A 17,366-nucleotide genomic window follows, 5' to 3' on the forward strand; every position below is an offset into this window, starting at 1 on the left:
TAGCCTTTTTGACATTGGATGCCATCGGTTGTTTCAAATGTTTTCAGAATAATTCTGATGCATTTCTCTAATATTTTTAATGTTCTTGCTACACAGCAAAATTGTAAATTCATTGTCCTTAGTTTAAGAAATTTATTAAAACAAGAAATATATTTCTTTTATTTAAATAAATTGTTACTAAAATCTTTTTTGAAGTATTTAAATAGATTTTAGCTATACAGAGTATTTTACTTTTTTTCCCTTTTTTAGGGCAATCATAACTTGGCATTAACAATTAGTATTTTTGAAGGAATGGGTTTCAGTGAGATTTTATTTTCTTCATATATACTTTTTAAATATATATATTTTTTGATTTTATTTTTAATTTATTTATTTCATTGCTTAAAGGTAGGGCCTTTAAACACTATTATTAAAGAGAAGTATAGTTGTGTTTTTAGTATAAAAGTCTTGAAAATTTGTGTGCAGTATTAAAGTAGTATTAAAAATTTGTGTGCAGTATTAAACTACTCTTGAAAATTAGTGTGCAGTATTTAAGTAGTTTTAAAAATTTTTGTGCAGTCTTAAAGTAGTATTAAAAAAGTATTAGGAGTTTGTATGTAGTATTAATGAGAATTATAAATAAAGTGTGTTTCAATATGATATAATTAATCTAATAATTAAAGCAAAGTCTGAAGGATTTAAGGCTATATTTTGTCGGCGTCGTGTATTAAAAGGATTAATGATTAATTGGTTAGAAAAAACGTTACTTTATAAGAACATAGCTTAAGGCAGTTTTTAAAAAAATATATCATTCAAACTTTATGTAAGTATATAGCAGGTTTATGAATTAGCTATATAATGTGTTCAATGCGCAACATATCATCATTGTAATTATAATCTATGCATTTAGCCTTCTTATGTAAAGTCCTGATGTTTTTTTTATGTTTTTTTAACTAAAGGTTTACAAAAAAGTTGTATAGGCATATAATGCCTGTCAACCTGGTTACATAAAAGTTTAACTATGTCAGTTTTTATATAAACTAATATAAAAAAAACTGCATATCAGTCATAGAAAAGCCATTCGTTTTTGAGATGGTCGTCAAGAAGCATCTTAAATTTTTTTGGGAAAGGTTTTTTTGCAATGTTGTTAGATTGAGAGTTCTGTTTATTAACTATTCTTATAGAAAAAAAGTTTGTATGCATATTTAAGCAAGAGGAATGTTATTTTAGTTCTAATATATGACCATGGGTAATAAACTGGTTATTGATTTCAAATAAATTTTTATCATGATTTTTATTATTGCACCATTAGAAGATATTAATTAGATCTCCACAAATTAGTCTGTATTTTGCACATATCGTATTTAGCGCCAATAGTTCTTACAGAAGATCGTTTAAGCCCCTAATCCTTTAGAAGATCTTTTTAATATTTTTTCCATTTGAAGTTTGTCTTTTAGAAGATGCGGGATACAAATTGATCCACAATATTCTAAATGGGGGCAAAATAGAGCTGAGAATAGTTTTTTAAATGAGGATAAATTTGGCAAAGATGAAAATGATCTTTTTATCGAACCCAATATTTTTGTTGCTTTGTTGGCTTGAATAGTTATGTGTTTTGAAAATAATACATTTGAGTCTATGTGAGCACTTTAATCCTGTTTATAAATTTGTGCTTAATGCTGATTCTTGTGTTTTGAACTGAGTCATATTTGAATTATAAACAAAATTCAGTTATTTTCTGCTATTATTCAACAATTATCACAATATTATTGATATTCTTATATTGATGACATTATAGTAACACTATAACTGAGTCTTCTACTTAAACTCTTCCTCAATTATCTTTCACTACTGACCTCACATGAATATCATATACCATCCATTGCAAAGTCATCATTGTCTCTTTATTGTGCCTTTCATACTCTTACTCCCAATTCTATTCTCTACCTCTATAAATCTCATATTTTTCCTTGTACAAAATACTGTTATCATATTTAGGCTGGTTCCTCAAATAAATCCCTTTTTCCATTAGACAGTGTTCATTAAAGGTACTGTTTTCAATTTTACTTTAAACTTTTTTTGATAAACTTCAGGAAATTTCTTACCACATTCTTTCTCAGTTAAGAATTCATCCAGTTAAGAGCATAGTATACAAACCATGAAAGTATAATCTCCTTCTTATCCAGTGCAAAAGATTAGAACTTTGCAGTTGACCATATTTTAAACTGAGGGGTACTGACATATGGAGATATGCAAATCAGGCCAAAGAAAACACTTTTTTACCTAAGAAGGTAGAAACTTATACCTTACTAAGGGTATATCATATATCGTACCCTAAGTTTATGACTAAGAGTTAAAATAAGTTAACTAACTAATACTAAAACAGTAACTAATAACTATAATAGCAATAACTAAGTAACTATAGCAACTAAGCAACTATGATAGCAACTAAGTAACTATGATAGCAGTAAGAAAATAGCAAAGTACAAGAACTTGTTCTTATTTGTTTATTCACTACAAGTAAGTTGTTATTGCTAAAATTGACATCTTTATTAACTCTTTCAGTTAAAATTCAAACTGAAAGTACTGAGCATGCTATAAAACAAGTGACATAAACAGCCATGTTTGTAACTAGACCAGATGCAATGACTCTATTAGAGCTAAAGCTCATTAAAGTAATCAAATTTAATAAAATTTTATTTCTTCAAAATAGGAAAATACAATTATATCAGGTACTCTTTTAATAAGAATTGTAATAACTCAAAGTCTGTACACGTTTTACATTTCGAAACTATTTAGCAGTCTTTCATAAAGTACGTATGCAGGTATGGGGAAGAAGTATTACCCCAAAATGTTAAAATCAGTTGTTTTACTGCGTACATATTTTATGGATGCCCCTTGTTATGTGTCAATATTTAAAATATATATATATATATTTCAAAGTTATGTCAACCTAGATCAAAAGATCAAAATGTAAAGAGATCATCTTTCTATAAAATGGTTGCTATTTTCTGAAGTTTTAAATTTAGAATTTAGAGATTTTTAATTACAAAATAAAAAAAAAACAAATGGTTTTTAGAAACCACTATGGCATGAAACTAAATCTTAGAGTGGTTACAAAATCTAAATTAATATTTTAGATTTTTTATATACTTTTTGGTCTTTTTCATTGTTATTATCAGCCATTGCAAAAATATCAAGTTTGTTGATTTCTAAGGTTTATTTATATCTAATATTTATATTTAATATATATATATATATATATATATATATATATATATATATATATATATATATATATATATATATATATATATATATATATATATATATATATATATATATATGTATATATATATATATGTTGTAAATGCAAATTTGTTGTTTATATTATTTATTGGTAAATTACTACTCAGAACTCAGAATTCAATATTTAAATAATAATATTTTTCGTCAAACTTTAGTTTAATTTTTTATGTAAAAGAATTGAATAAAACGTTATAGAACATAGTTCAATATGGCTTGACTAAAAATTCAATTAGACTAAATCTTAGATTAAATTACTGAAAGAGCTGCAAAACCTCTTTCCAATTCACACATAAAAAATTGTTTTAAAATGTGAAATATTTGTAGATTTTAATTGAGTTATTACAAATCTTATTTAAAGGGTGTCTAATGAAATTTTTTTTAGATAAAAAATCGTTGGACTTTATATTTAGTTGGTTAACATGAAAATACTAAAATTTTTGTTGACTCTCCAGATAAAAATGTCACATTGAATGCTACAGGAAAAAAATTTAAAAATAAAGTATAATATATTGTCTATAAGCATGTACCATTTACTGTTTATGATTTTGAGTTTTTACAAAAAGAAGATTTCTAAGTTAATTTTCTCATTAGATAGTAGGAGTGTTCGATTTTGTTTTCCTTTCAAGAAAATGGGAATTTTTTAAATAATCCATTTTTTTATGATGATAAATAAATTGTTTCATTTATACAGTTTATTTGCTATAAAAAAAGTTCAATTTTAATGAGTTTCCAACTTTCAGGGAAGTGGAAATAGATTGAATTCAATCTATTTACAAAATATATTTCCTAGCCAAAAAATCATAAAAGTCCTTTTGAAATATGATTTTGAAACAAACAAAAAAAAAAGACAAAAACTTTGATAACTATAAACACTTTCTAACTTATGAGTTTTGATTTCATGGGGTTGAGATCTAAAAATTTTTTTGTTCCATATTCTTATAGGATCCTATAGGATTTTTTGAATAGGGTGGTTAAGCTAACTAGTTTATTCTTAGTTTCAAAAAATAAATATATTTATTATCGTTGATGACTTAATAATTTTTTTTAGTTATATATTCTTACAAAGAATTTATTTGTTTAATTTTTAAGAGTTCTCATTTTAATGCCAAAGCAAAAAAAAAGTTATAAAATAAATAAAAACTGGTATTTTGAAAATAAAAGCATTTTTTTTACTATTTTCTTTTTCTAAATCGAATTTAAAATAAATATATTTTAGGCGCCAAAGGAACTGCGATCTCACTTTCCATAGTTTATATGAGTAATAGAATATAATAATTTTTTTTAATGCGTTTAAAAAAACTTTATTAAATTATCCTTGATCTTTCGTGATTATTTTGCATACCAAAATGGTAGTGATTTCACAAGATGAAAATTTACTAGGAGAAATAAACTTTTATAGAAAGGAAACTTTCCTAAGTCCTTAAAGTTTTAGTCAAGTTTGAAAAAAAATCATCAGATTTCCATATTTTATTGCTAGTGCAATTTGAAAATATTTTATTATACCAGCATCATCTGTCGCCGTAGAATCTGCTTTTAGTGAAGCAAACTTTATTCAAAGAAATAGCCTTTCATCAAAAAAACTTAAGATTTACTTAATTATTTTTTAAGAGTGCAAAAAGAAGCCCTATATAAAATCAACTATTTGTAAAAAAGAAATCTTATTATATTAAGAAACTGAAAAAAAAAATTATTCAACTTTTTTTTGACTTTCCAATGGGATGTGATTAGAAAGTGTAGGGAAGTTAGGTCAAATCTAATTAATAATAATATTACACATTCAATGTCATTTAAAAATTTAAAGAATATGATTAAATTTTAAATACTTTCCACTTTCCACAATTAGAAGTAGATTGAATTCAATCCATTTCCACTTCCCAGAAAGTTGGAAAATTTAAATTCTAATTCCAAGAAAAGTAATTTAGTTTGTAAGTTAAACCACATGTGTTATAGCCACAGTTTTTATGTTTATAAGACTATATATAACCAAAGAAATTAACATAAAAGAATAAATCAAGTAAAAGGTAATTCATGTATTGTATTTTTCATGTAGCAAAAAAAGGTGAACAAAAGACAAGTTCTTCTGTGAGTAGATTTGAAGAAGAAGAGAAAAAAGCAAAACTTGAAGCTGAAAAAAGACAAAAAGAAAAAGAAGAAGTTAAAAAGAGAGAGGAGGATAAACAGCAAAAAGAAAAAGAAGAAATAAGAAAAAAAGCAGAAGAAAAACTTCAAAAAGATGGTGAAGCAGAAGAAATAAGAAATAAAGAAGTAGAAAGACAAGCCAGTGAGAATCTTAATGAAATGGAAAATAAGAATAATAATATGTCATTAACTGTGGGGAAAACGTATTACTATTATTTTTTTAATTTTTTTTTTTTTCTGAAATCTTCACAATAGTTTCAACAAAAAAAAGTTTCAAATATAGAAATAAAATTTATAATTTTTCTATTATATTATAATTTTATATAATCTCTTTAATATATAGTTTTTGATATGTGAAACATAAAAGAACCAACTAAAAAGTGTTTGATCAAAATACTGCATTTAAATTTCCATTAAAGTTATGTTTCTATTATTATTTCTATATTAGTTTTTTTATTTTAGAGTTCAGACATTTGGTTCTTTGAATAATAAAGGTAGTTGTTGATAGTTTTGTTCCTTGCTTTTATCTTTTTTGTCTTTAACTTTCTTTGCTTATTTAAAAAAAAAATTATCACATCTTAACACGCACACAAACAAACCAACTAGACTTTCATTTTTCAATTAAAATCATTAATTTTTTTATATGACATGTATATCATTTTAGAAGTGGATTACTTTTTTGAAAAGTAAACCAATTCACTAGACAAATATTGTCACAATATATTATTTGAGTAAAAGTTTATGGATATTAAAACAGTTTTTTTTCTTCTTTTAATGGAAAATGCTCCATTAAAGTTAATTTTTTTATATTTTTCAACTCTCCATTAAAGTTTTTTTTCCATAATCTTCTTTTTTAAAGTTCAGCTCCAGGGTTGTGAGATTCTTTATACTTTAAAACTGGAACATGTGTTAGTTTTAATGTCTTTTAAAAGAAGTTTAAATTCTTTTAATCATTTTAATTTATTATAAGAACCTTGTGGAAAGACTAAGTTAAAAAAGTTCAGTTTATAGACAGACTTTTACGGAAAACAGTTTTTCTAAAAAGATTCCCAAGTTCCACATAATTACATTTTATCTTTTGCCAAAGCTTTACTGAGTTTTGAAAAGTTTTGCCTTCTCCATAGAATTTGAACATATTACTAACTAGCTGTAATTTAAATAAATTCTCTTTACCTTCTTGTACAGCATTTCATAAAAAATCAGTTTTGACATATTATAATATCTACATATTATAATTGTATTACATATAATATCTACAATAATATATATTCAATATTTAGACTAATTTATATAGACAATATTCAATATTTAGACGCATTTATAGAAAACTTTGACACCTCATTTCTTATCTATTCAAAATGAACTTTGACGCCTTATTTCTTATCTATTCGATATTTAGACACATTTTAACTCACATCTTTTTTTTTAGTATATTTTATTTTTGGCTTAAAGTGAAATCTGATAGATATGAACAATTAAAATATTGGAAATCATGGTAAATACTTCACCAGAATAACTACTATCTGACAACAAGTTTTCACTACTATCTCTGATAATAGTGAAAACTCCATAGCAACCTCTTTTTAAAATATTGTACCCATACCTCTTTTTAAAAAATGTTTGCAAGAAGATTGAAATTTTAGCTGACAGGTGTTTCACATGTTTCTGACTATGAAAACACAGTAATCATAGTTATTCAGCAAATGATGTTACAGATCTTCTTTTTTCTTTATTGTTAGAAGTTGTTACATATCTTTTGAACCCAGGGTTATTTAATGTTTTGTCTTTTAATCATTAAGAAATTATTGAATTGCATGAATCTAAGTTTTATATTAAGGATTATTTATTGGTTGCTATTTACCTTCGCCATCTAAAAAAGTGTTTAAAAAATGTTTTTTATTTGTTTTAAAACAAATGTTTGATGCAATTATAAAAAATTTACCTTTAAATGAACTGATTGTTTCTTCAGATGAGTTCACATTAATGAGGTCGACTACTGTTATCAACTACCCTAAGAAATATTTGTTATTGTTCATTTTCAATTCTTTTTTTTCTTTTGACAGCCATTCTTTCAATCAAAGTTAATCACCTGTGGACTTTTTCCTGTGTTTAGGAAGATAAAAGTCTTTAAATTTTGTTTTAATATTTTGAGGGCAACAACATACAATATGTTATTGCCCTCAAAATATTAAAATACTTTTCTTCACACTGAGAAAACACATCATAAACATGAACACAAAGAAATATTGCAAGGCTTAATCTAGTAAGGACCAAGAGTTCTTTTGGCACTTGTTTTGCTGTGCTTGTGATTTATATCCTTAATATGAGTGTATTATCCTTAATACAAGAAGTAGTACTTATTACAAAAAGATATTTAATTTTCCTATTAATGGATTTACCAGTTACAAATGGTAAACTTTGTTTTACTGTAGCCTAAATTGATTTTATAGTGTTGTTAATTTGCTGATTTACGAAAACAATATCTGCATTTTAATTCATATGGATAAGATAGTAATAGTAATGAATAACCTAAAGTTCTTCACTCTTGATTTGTGTAATAGGAAACTTGTCTGAAACAGGTAAAACCTGTCTGAAAGTGCATAGATCTGTTAGTAATAACTCACATTAGCCATCACAAATTTTTTTTTTACATTTTTTTTTGTGTAGTAGCAGTAATCTTAAATTTTTGTAAACAAATGTTTTTTAAGATTATTAGATTAAAATATTTCTAGGATTGGAATTAAAATTTATTTTCTAAAATATTTCTATTTCCTAATATTTCTATAAGTAATTTTGCAGCTTAAAAATATTAGTCCTAAACTAAGACTTCAAATGTAAATTTGCACTCCAATTCCCACCACGTCAACCACGATAATACCGCATAAATTTGCACATTAATTGTAACACAGATTTCCTTAGATTTATTAAACTGTTTTTTATCCTAGTCACCGCAACTGCAGCATTACATAATTCAAAAAGAAAAAAAAAGCTAAATCAATATATATATATATATATATATATATATATATATATATATATATATATATATATATATATATATATATATATATATATATATATATATATATATATATATATATATATATATATATATATATATATATATATATATATACACACACATATATATATACACACATATATATATATATACACACATATATATATATACACACATATATATATATATATATATATATATATTTATAAATTAGTAAAAAACACTTATCTAACTTTTCTCTTCAACTTTAAGTTTCACCATTGCTGAATCATCAGGAAGATTCTCTCCCTGATGATCCAGCAATGGTGAAACTTAAAGTTGAAGAAAAAAGTTAGATAAGTGTTTTTTACTAACTTATTATTGCTCTGTTCTTTAAGAACATTGAGCACTCTATTTGTAAAATACACTAACATAATTTACATATATATATGTATATATATATATATATATATATATATATATATATATATATATATATATATATATATATATATATATATATATATATATATATATATATATATATATATACATTCTATATAGTGTATATATAAATAGATAAAATATATATTAACTTATAAATATTTTTTTTCTTTTATAAAGGTTCTTCATATTCTACAGTTTCATCTGCCACTAATTCTAATTTGTTAAATAAGTTGGTGTGTTCTGGTAATGTAAATTACTTTAATAACAGGTTATTATTTTTAATTGATTTTCTTTTATATATAAATATAAGTTATATAAAAAGTAAAAAAAAGAAATAAAGAAATGTAATGAGAAATAGTAATAACTTTATTATTGTTAACTTTGTATTATTTAAGAATTATTTTACTGATTTACTGAATCATTTGCCTTTAATATAATTTTAATATAATATAATTTTGATATAATTTGCTTTTAATATTAATATTAATATAAATATTTAATAAAATAAGGCTGAGTCTGTAAATCTATACAAATGTAAATCTATACTATGCTTTATTACATGCTTATGGTCTTTTTGTTTCTTTTCATGTATTTTTTATTTGTAATAAATAAATTTATTATACAAATTATTAATGGCACTGCAAAAAGTTTGCGTAGCAAAAACTAATTTAAGTTACATGCGGCCATATATATATATTTTGAAAGCTCAAGGTTTTATAAATAAAATGTACCTGGTTCGTGGCTTATTTTTTCAGAATGGTATTCTAAAAGTAAAAAAACTTTTATTAAGTAATGATGATCAAAACTTTTATTATGTAATGATAGTCAGAAAAAAAGAATAGTAAAATAGTCCTTTTTTTATTATTATTTTTTTTTTTTTTAATGCTCGACAGCATAAAATATAAATATGCAAAATACTAAAGGTGACTTTAAGACTAGAACAAAAAAAAAAATTCTGAAATTTTCTTTTAAAAATATTGAGCTTCAAAGTATTGACAAAGTATTTTTTTGCAACTGAAGTTTTTATTTGGAAAACCAGATATTTCAAATGTTATAATAAAACTACAAAAGTTTTATGTTTAAATTTTCAGGATTTGCTTCTCTTATTGATATAAACCAACCCAATTAGTTTCATCATTATCTGAGGTAGTCCATATTGGATTTTGGTCCATTTGACATGAAATAATCCAAAAAGCATTCTGGCAGCTGTGAAAAAAATAATAACTATTAAAAAGGGAACTGAAATATTTAATAAATAATAAAATGATTTTTAAAAAGCTTTTAGAAATTTTGAATTAACTTTTACTTTTTATTCTTCACCAGGTAAAAATGCTTTCTTTGAATTAATGGCTAAAATCTTTTCCTTGACTAAAAGAAAAATGGATTATTCTTATTAAGTGTGACCACTACCACATAAAAAATCTGTCATTCAAGGTTTCAAGATTTTAAACCAAAGATAAGCGGTTAAAATTTCAAGAAATTTACATATAGTTCTTAAAGAACTTCAAACTCTGCAAAAGGATCTGTTTCTGTTGACATTTTTATCTTGAGTTTGTCAAGGACTACTGTGAATATAAAAATAATCAAAGTGTGTTACATTGTATTTAATGACATTTAAAAGTATGACTTTTAATATGATATTTAATGATTTTTAAAAGTATGACTTTTAATATGATATTTAATGATTTTTAAAAGTATGACTTTTAATATGATATTTAATGACATTTAAAAGTATGACTTTTAATATGATATTTAATGATTTTTAAATAGTTCTGTAATAACAAAACTTTAATATAATTTAATATTCTCCTTTTTCCTTAAAAAGATTCAAAATTTTATCTATTATTTTAATTTGTTGTTCAGCAATTCACATTACATTTACGCATTTAAAACTTAACATGGAAATAACTTGTAAACAGTTTCTTAATACAGTAAAAAGTTGTATAGAAAATATACATATGTATGCTTTTGTTTTTCGCATTTTAATTTTTATTTGCAAAGTTCCAAAATTAAAATATTTCTTTCAAGCACAGTTTATGAAAATATTTTAATAAGACAAACTTTTCAATTATCAAAACCATTTTATTAATAAATATATTTTAATAAACAAATATTTTAATAAATGTTTCGATTACCACTAGTCGTAGATTTTTCTATACATTTTGCATCGGTTTTTTATCACCTTTATAGGTACTTAAAAAAGTTTTTAATATTTAGTTTCAACTGAAGATGGCAGTCGAAAGATGGTAGTCAAAACATATTCCTAAATAAAAATGGTTTAAATTATTAAAAAATTTTTTCTTGTTTAATAAAATATATATATTTGGAAAATATTTCTATAAGAAAATTTTCAAAACTTCATAAAAAATTATGTAGAAGAAATAAGTTTGTCTAAATTAATGACTGAAATCAATGAAATAAAATATAATAAATCGGTTGATCAACCAAGATTTTCAGTGCTTTACGATTATTGCTTATTCTTCAATACACACCGCATATACACAAACTCTTAGTAAAATTGTTTCCTTAACTGCAATTTAGTTTTTAGATTTTTTTTTTGTTTTTGTTTAAAAAAAATTAAATTTTTGTTATAAAACCTAAAGAAAAGATTGAGGGTAAACATATAAAATCGTTTCTACGTTAAAAAGAGAGTTGCCCTAATTCTTTCTAGCTTCTAATTTTTTGCTTCGAAAAATCAAGATATTTGACCCATTAGAGTAGTCTCTCGGCGCCTACCATTTTATATTTCAATTTATTTAGTCTCAAGTTCCTTAAATTTATTTTCTTAGTCTGTCTATAATTTATAGAATATCAACTCGTCTATATAAATAAATAAAACAGCGTACGGACAATATGTCGACAATGCATCTTAATACATGTTTAAAAGTTTCTTATAAAGCCTAATAAAATTTGATTAACAAAATTATTCTTATATAATCAGTCTATTTTTAAAAACTATTACAATTTAACTAATAAAATCAGTCTAGTTATTCCGGTAATAATATAACTAATTACAATTAATTAGCGAGTTATTTGATTGCTCGATAAAACTAATTAAAACACGCTAATAAAAAAAAAACTGTTATTTCATTAAAGGAATTCGCGAATCTTTTAGCAACGATGTAAAAATTAAAAAAATAATTATGACTTGTTATAAAAAATTATGGCCATAAAAAATTTAACCATAAATTTAACCAGTTTTAAAAAATTTTCTGTGTTGAGTTTTCATAATTTAAATTAATTACTTTATTGACTATTAATTTACGATTATAAATTGTGTATATTATATATGTTAAATTATTTGCGATTACATCGTGGTTTTATCACGTGTATGACGTAAGGTTGATAAACTTTAAAATTGCAAACGTTTTAGCAATTCAAAATATTTGTTTTTTGGAAATACGAGTAAAGTTAGATTTTGTGCGTTTAGATGTGTTTGTAATCCTTTGCAAAATTCTGCAATTTTTTTTTAGGTAACTTTAAGTGTAAACAAAATAAGGAAGTTTTAAAAAAAAATCAGTGATGCAGCGAGTCACTATAATATATATTTTTAATTTTCAATTATTCACTGAATGAAATGCAAAAAAAATTCAAAACAGTCAACGACTGCCATAATTTTTAAAGTATTTCTAAGCAATATATCTAATTTTTTAAGTATTTTAAAGTTGAAAAGTATAAAAAATAAAATTCATTTACTTACAGGATAATAGAATGATTAACTTTTAATCATTTAAATTTTTAATGTCTAATCTAAGTTTTTCAACAAGTGCTGCAACGTCAAAGGATGATGCAACATACTATTTGCAAAAGAAAATCACTACCGTTGGATCTGATCCTACTTTACTTAGGTAATTTTTTTTTTTTAACAAACATAGCATCTTTTTTTTTTTGCATTACTTTTTATATTTGGAAGGGCACAGGATTGCACTTTAAGTTATGTAAAATTCAATAATAAATTACACTGTTACAATCAATTAGAAAATAATATTATATGAGCTGATTATATTAATCAGACTTTTTCTTTTATTAAGTGGAAATCGTATTCAAACTAAAGGAGGAAATATAAGTTTAGTAGTTGGACCGTTACATCGTGTAGATAACGGAGAAGTTAAATCGTTGGCTAAAGGATCACTTATTCAACCGGTTGGTTTAGGAATGATTGCTAAAGGTATTAAGAAAACTGACGTAAAATATTTATTTAGTTGTTTCTATTATCTAATATTATTTTACCGTTATTACAGGCCCAGACTCCTCCCTTCTTCAAAACAAGTTTACACTTGCAAAAGGAGTGCAACGAGCAGCTTAATATATTGACATTAAATGTAATATATATATATATATATATATATATATATATATATATATATATATATATATATATATATATATATATATATATATATATAATGTACTTTTTACAATTTTGTATATTATTTAAAATGAACTTATTGTTTACTGTTTAATTTGTAACTCACTGTTCACTTTCACTTTGTAACTCGCTGTTTTATTTGTTAAGCACGAACTCTTTGAATTAAAAGGAAAAAACTTTACAAAAGTTTCTCAAAATTTTTTTTAGTTCGAATATTTGTTAATTTGATAATTAAAATGAATAATAGGTTATGAAAAGAATTTCATAGGTTTTTCAATCTAAAAATTTAAAATTATTGCTTATTTCTATAAATTATCGCGCTGTGTCATGCGATCAGTATTTCTCAACGTACAAATAAACTGATCAAAGAATCTTTGTCATAGAAAACCTTTAATTTTGTTAGGATTTTCTGAAAATCGAATAGACGTAAATTATATGAATACCTTTTTTATTAGTTATCGTATTACATAGTTAATGTATAAACAACGCATAATTGTAAAAAATTATTTTTATTAATAAAAGTTAACTCAAATATTATTTTTTCGATGTATCAACAAAAAGCTTCTGCATCCAATTGCATCACCAGTCTCTTATCGTTTATAGTTTTTTTTTGTAGGAAATTGTTTATTTTAAATAAATGCTTTCCAAATTTTATATAATTATATTTAGTAAATTTCTAATTTTAAAACTCTCTAATTTTTACTTCTTTGTTTTTTTAATTTGTCTTTGATTTTATGAAATTATTGTTCAGATCATATATATATATATATATATATATATATATATATATATATATATATATATATATATATATATATATATGTATGTATATATATATATATATATATATATATATATATATATATATATATATATATATATATATATATATATATATTTATATATGTATATATGTATATATATATAAATAATGTTAGTGTATTCTACAAACAGAGTGCTCAATGTTCTAAAAGAACAGAGCAATAATAAATTTATATATTAATAATTTATATATATATATATACATATATAAATATATATATATATATATATATATATATATATATATATATATATATATATATATATATAACATAAATTATGTTAAAGTTTTTTTATTTAGTTTGTAAAAATAATGTTTGTAGAAGTTGCTGGTGGGGATCGAGTTTGTTTACGTGAGCCTTCTTACTCGAAAAACGTCATGTCTTCTATGGCTCAATTTCGTAAAGATGGCACCTTGTGTGACGTAACATTAAATGTGGACGGAAAGAAATTTTTTGTTCATAAAAACGTTCTTGCGTCATGTTCCGAGTACTTTAAGGTGATGTTTGCAAGCTCGTTGATTGAAGGAACTAAAAGTGAAATATGCATAAATACTGTAACAAGTGAGGTGTTCGAAGAACTGCTAGATTATTTTTATGAGGGAACTTTAAAAATGGATATGCATTCGATAGTTGATTTACTTCATGCGGCCAGTTTATTTTTACTAAATGACGTTATATCAGAATGTTTTCGTCATTTAAATAGACAAATGAATGCAACTAATTGTCTCCGCATAAAAGGTATTGCAGAGGCGTATTCAAACAAGCAGCTTATTTCAAAGTGTAAGGAATTCACAAAAAAAAATTTTGAACTTATAATTAAAGAAAGAGAAATATTAAAAACCAGTCTCCAAGAGTTTAAGTCTCTACTCCTTTCTGACGATATTGTGTGTCAATCAGAGGATAGCGTTGCCCTTATTGTTGAAAAATGGCTGAGAGAGCGAATTCACGAACTTGAGGAGTCCCAAATACGGATATTGTTCAAAACGATTCGATTTCCTTTTTTATCAGAAAACGGTCGAATTAAGCTCATGAAGTTTATGGAAGGTGAGTATTAAAATCTTCACTTTTTTATATAATACTTATAAATTCAACTTTTGTTTGAACCTAAATTCATTAATGTGTAATAATGATTACTTTTTAAACAACTAGAATTAGACGTGATGTATCCAGATGCCGGCTACGCTTCAATATTGTCTTTCGAACAGCGACATCAAGCTCGACACTTTCGTCGTTGTTCGTTAACTTGTCGAGCTTCGCAGAGAGTAGAAACCGTCATATTTTGTGTCAATAAAAGAGGTGAAACGTTCTGTTATAATATTCTTAATCATAAATTTTGTAGGCTTGAGCGATTTCCAGAATACCGGTTGCCAGGCTATTTAAATGTTAACAACAATGTTCTTTACGTGACAGGTGGTTCAAACGGCTTAACAACTGTTTTTTCTCGCGATGTTTACTCTTATGATGTTACAGAAATAAAATGGAATAAACTTATGCCAATGGTAAATGCTCGTGACCAACACTGCGCAACATTTTTCCAAGATAATCTTTATGTTATAGGTGGTAGGAACCTTCAAAATTTTGTCGAAAATCTTTCAAAAAAAGTCGAATGCTATGACGTGGCTAAGAATGTTTGGTCTACTGTCGCTGACACTCTACACGGTCGAGTTAATTCGTGCGCAACCTCTTCTTATAAATATATGTACGTAATAGGAGGGAATCAAAATGTTGACGGTATAGACGCTTCGGAAACTGTTGAGAAATACTGTATACGTAAGCACTCTTGGGAGCTACTTCCTAACATGTGCCAAAAAAGAATATCATGCTCGTCCGTGTTTTACAACGATAAACTATATGTATTTGGAGGTAGTAACGGATTTTTTGACTTGCCAAATTTTGAGTTTTTTGAGGAAAAAAGTAATAAATGGACATTAGTAAGTGTGGGTGTACCTGGTCCAATTAATGTAGCCTTAGCAATGGACAACGAAATTTTAACTATGGGTGTTTCCGCGTGGAACGACGACAGTGTTTATAGATACTCGGCTGTAGCTAAACGAAATTGTGATGTTTGGACAGAAATTAAAGAGTTCATTCACCCATCACATCGAGTGAAACATTTCAAGTACGCTGTATTGCGCATTTCAAATTATTATTTTAATAAAAAGTTAGATGGGCTTTGCGATTGTTGCGCGTACGATCCAGAAAGCAGTTTTGATGAAGACGAACTGCTAACGTCATCGAATGAGGACTCTGATGGTGATGAATGGGCATTGCATTGGGGTCTGTGGATATAAGATATTCTTTTTAAACTTCTTAACTTAGATTAATCATAAAAATCCTTCGAAGTTGTGTTACTTTTATGTAATTCAAATTAAATATCCGTGAAGGTTTTATTTAGTTAAATAAAAAGTCAGTACTGCAGCTATTTTAATTTATTTGGCCACTGACAGACTTGTTTGCTTAAAAAAATGATTTAAAGTTAATGTAGGATTAACAATGACTTTTTTAAATTTGCGTAGGGGAAAGTCAGGTAGCCCCGGACACTTAAGAAGAAAATAGGTTGTACACATTTACTAACAGAAAAAAAAGTGTTAAAAGACTTTTTTAATAGTTTAAACATTTATCTATCGATTTGGAGACAAAAAAATAATTATTGTATACGTTAATGATATACAAAACGTAAAAGGAAAAGTGTTAGAAAAAGGCATGTTTTAAAATTGGAGTGTAGCCCCGAACACATAGTTTATCCATTTTACCTTTTTTTTACTGGTGCAACATATAATATATAATTATAAATGGTATTAATATTTATATAAAACAAAGTTGCTCATTTTTAATATGTAAATGGATTATGTTGTCCGGAGACACCCTCCAAATATGTGTCCGATACCACCCGATTATACCTCAATATTCACAAATACTATTTTTAAAACTAGTGAATCAAAGTATTAGGCGAATTTTATTTTAATAACTATTGTAAATAAAAATAAATCTTTAATCAATAAAAAGTTATTTACATAAAAATTAGGTATATTAATATCTTGCACTCCAAGCAAATCGCTTTGGCATGTTATGACAGATATTTTGCATATGCCTTATTTTCACTCAACTAATGTTTTTATAGTATTTAAAATCACATAGTTTCTTTAGTTTAAGCTGTATATCAAGTGTCCGGAGTTACCCGCTATCCGGGGCTACCCGACTTTCCCCTAAGTATTTTTTGATTTTACAATATTAGAATGTTGTGAGGCTGTTTCAACATCCCATAGCAGTTTTTTAGTAAACTTTATATTTATATTTT

The 17,366-nt window shown here is 24.9% G+C and overlaps 2 protein-coding genes across 3 annotated transcripts in view; both read left to right on the forward strand.

Moving 5' to 3' along the window:
* The window catches only part of LOC136080655 (nuclear transcription factor Y subunit beta-like), a 55,214-nt gene extending 41,884 nt beyond the window's left edge, over positions 1–13,330 (forward strand). Inside the window, exons 6-12 of one of the 2 annotated variants that reach the window (XM_065797585.1) lie at positions 250–301; positions 5,339–5,630; positions 5,890–5,921; positions 9,053–9,143; positions 12,631–12,723; positions 12,907–13,043; positions 13,117–13,330. In XM_065797585.1, the coding sequence (XP_065653657.1) occupies positions 250–301; positions 5,339–5,630; positions 5,890–5,921; positions 9,053–9,143; positions 12,631–12,723; positions 12,907–13,043; positions 13,117–13,181 (762 nt within the window). In that variant the 3' untranslated portion in view covers positions 13,182–13,330. The remainder of the gene's footprint in view (positions 1–249; positions 302–5,338; positions 5,631–5,889; positions 5,922–9,052; positions 9,144–12,630; positions 12,724–12,906; positions 13,044–13,116) is intronic. The other variant, XM_065797586.1, reaches the window with a different exon arrangement.
* Positions 13,331–14,351: 1,021 nt separating this feature from the next.
* LOC136071897 (kelch-like protein diablo) lies at positions 14,352–16,486 on the forward strand. Its single transcript, XM_065797587.1, has 2 exons — positions 14,352–15,112; positions 15,218–16,486. Exons 1-2 carry the CDS (start codon positions 14,380–14,382, stop codon positions 16,357–16,359), a joined length of 1,875 nt encoding a protein of 624 aa, XP_065653659.1. The 5' UTR covers positions 14,352–14,379; the 3' UTR covers positions 16,360–16,486.
* The last annotated feature ends 880 nt before the right edge of the window (positions 16,487–17,366 follow it).

Source organism: Hydra vulgaris, chromosome 05, assembly GCF_038396675.1.
Source record: "Hydra vulgaris chromosome 05, alternate assembly HydraT2T_AEP".
NCBI lineage: Eukaryota > Metazoa > Cnidaria > Hydrozoa > Anthoathecata > Hydridae > Hydra > Hydra vulgaris.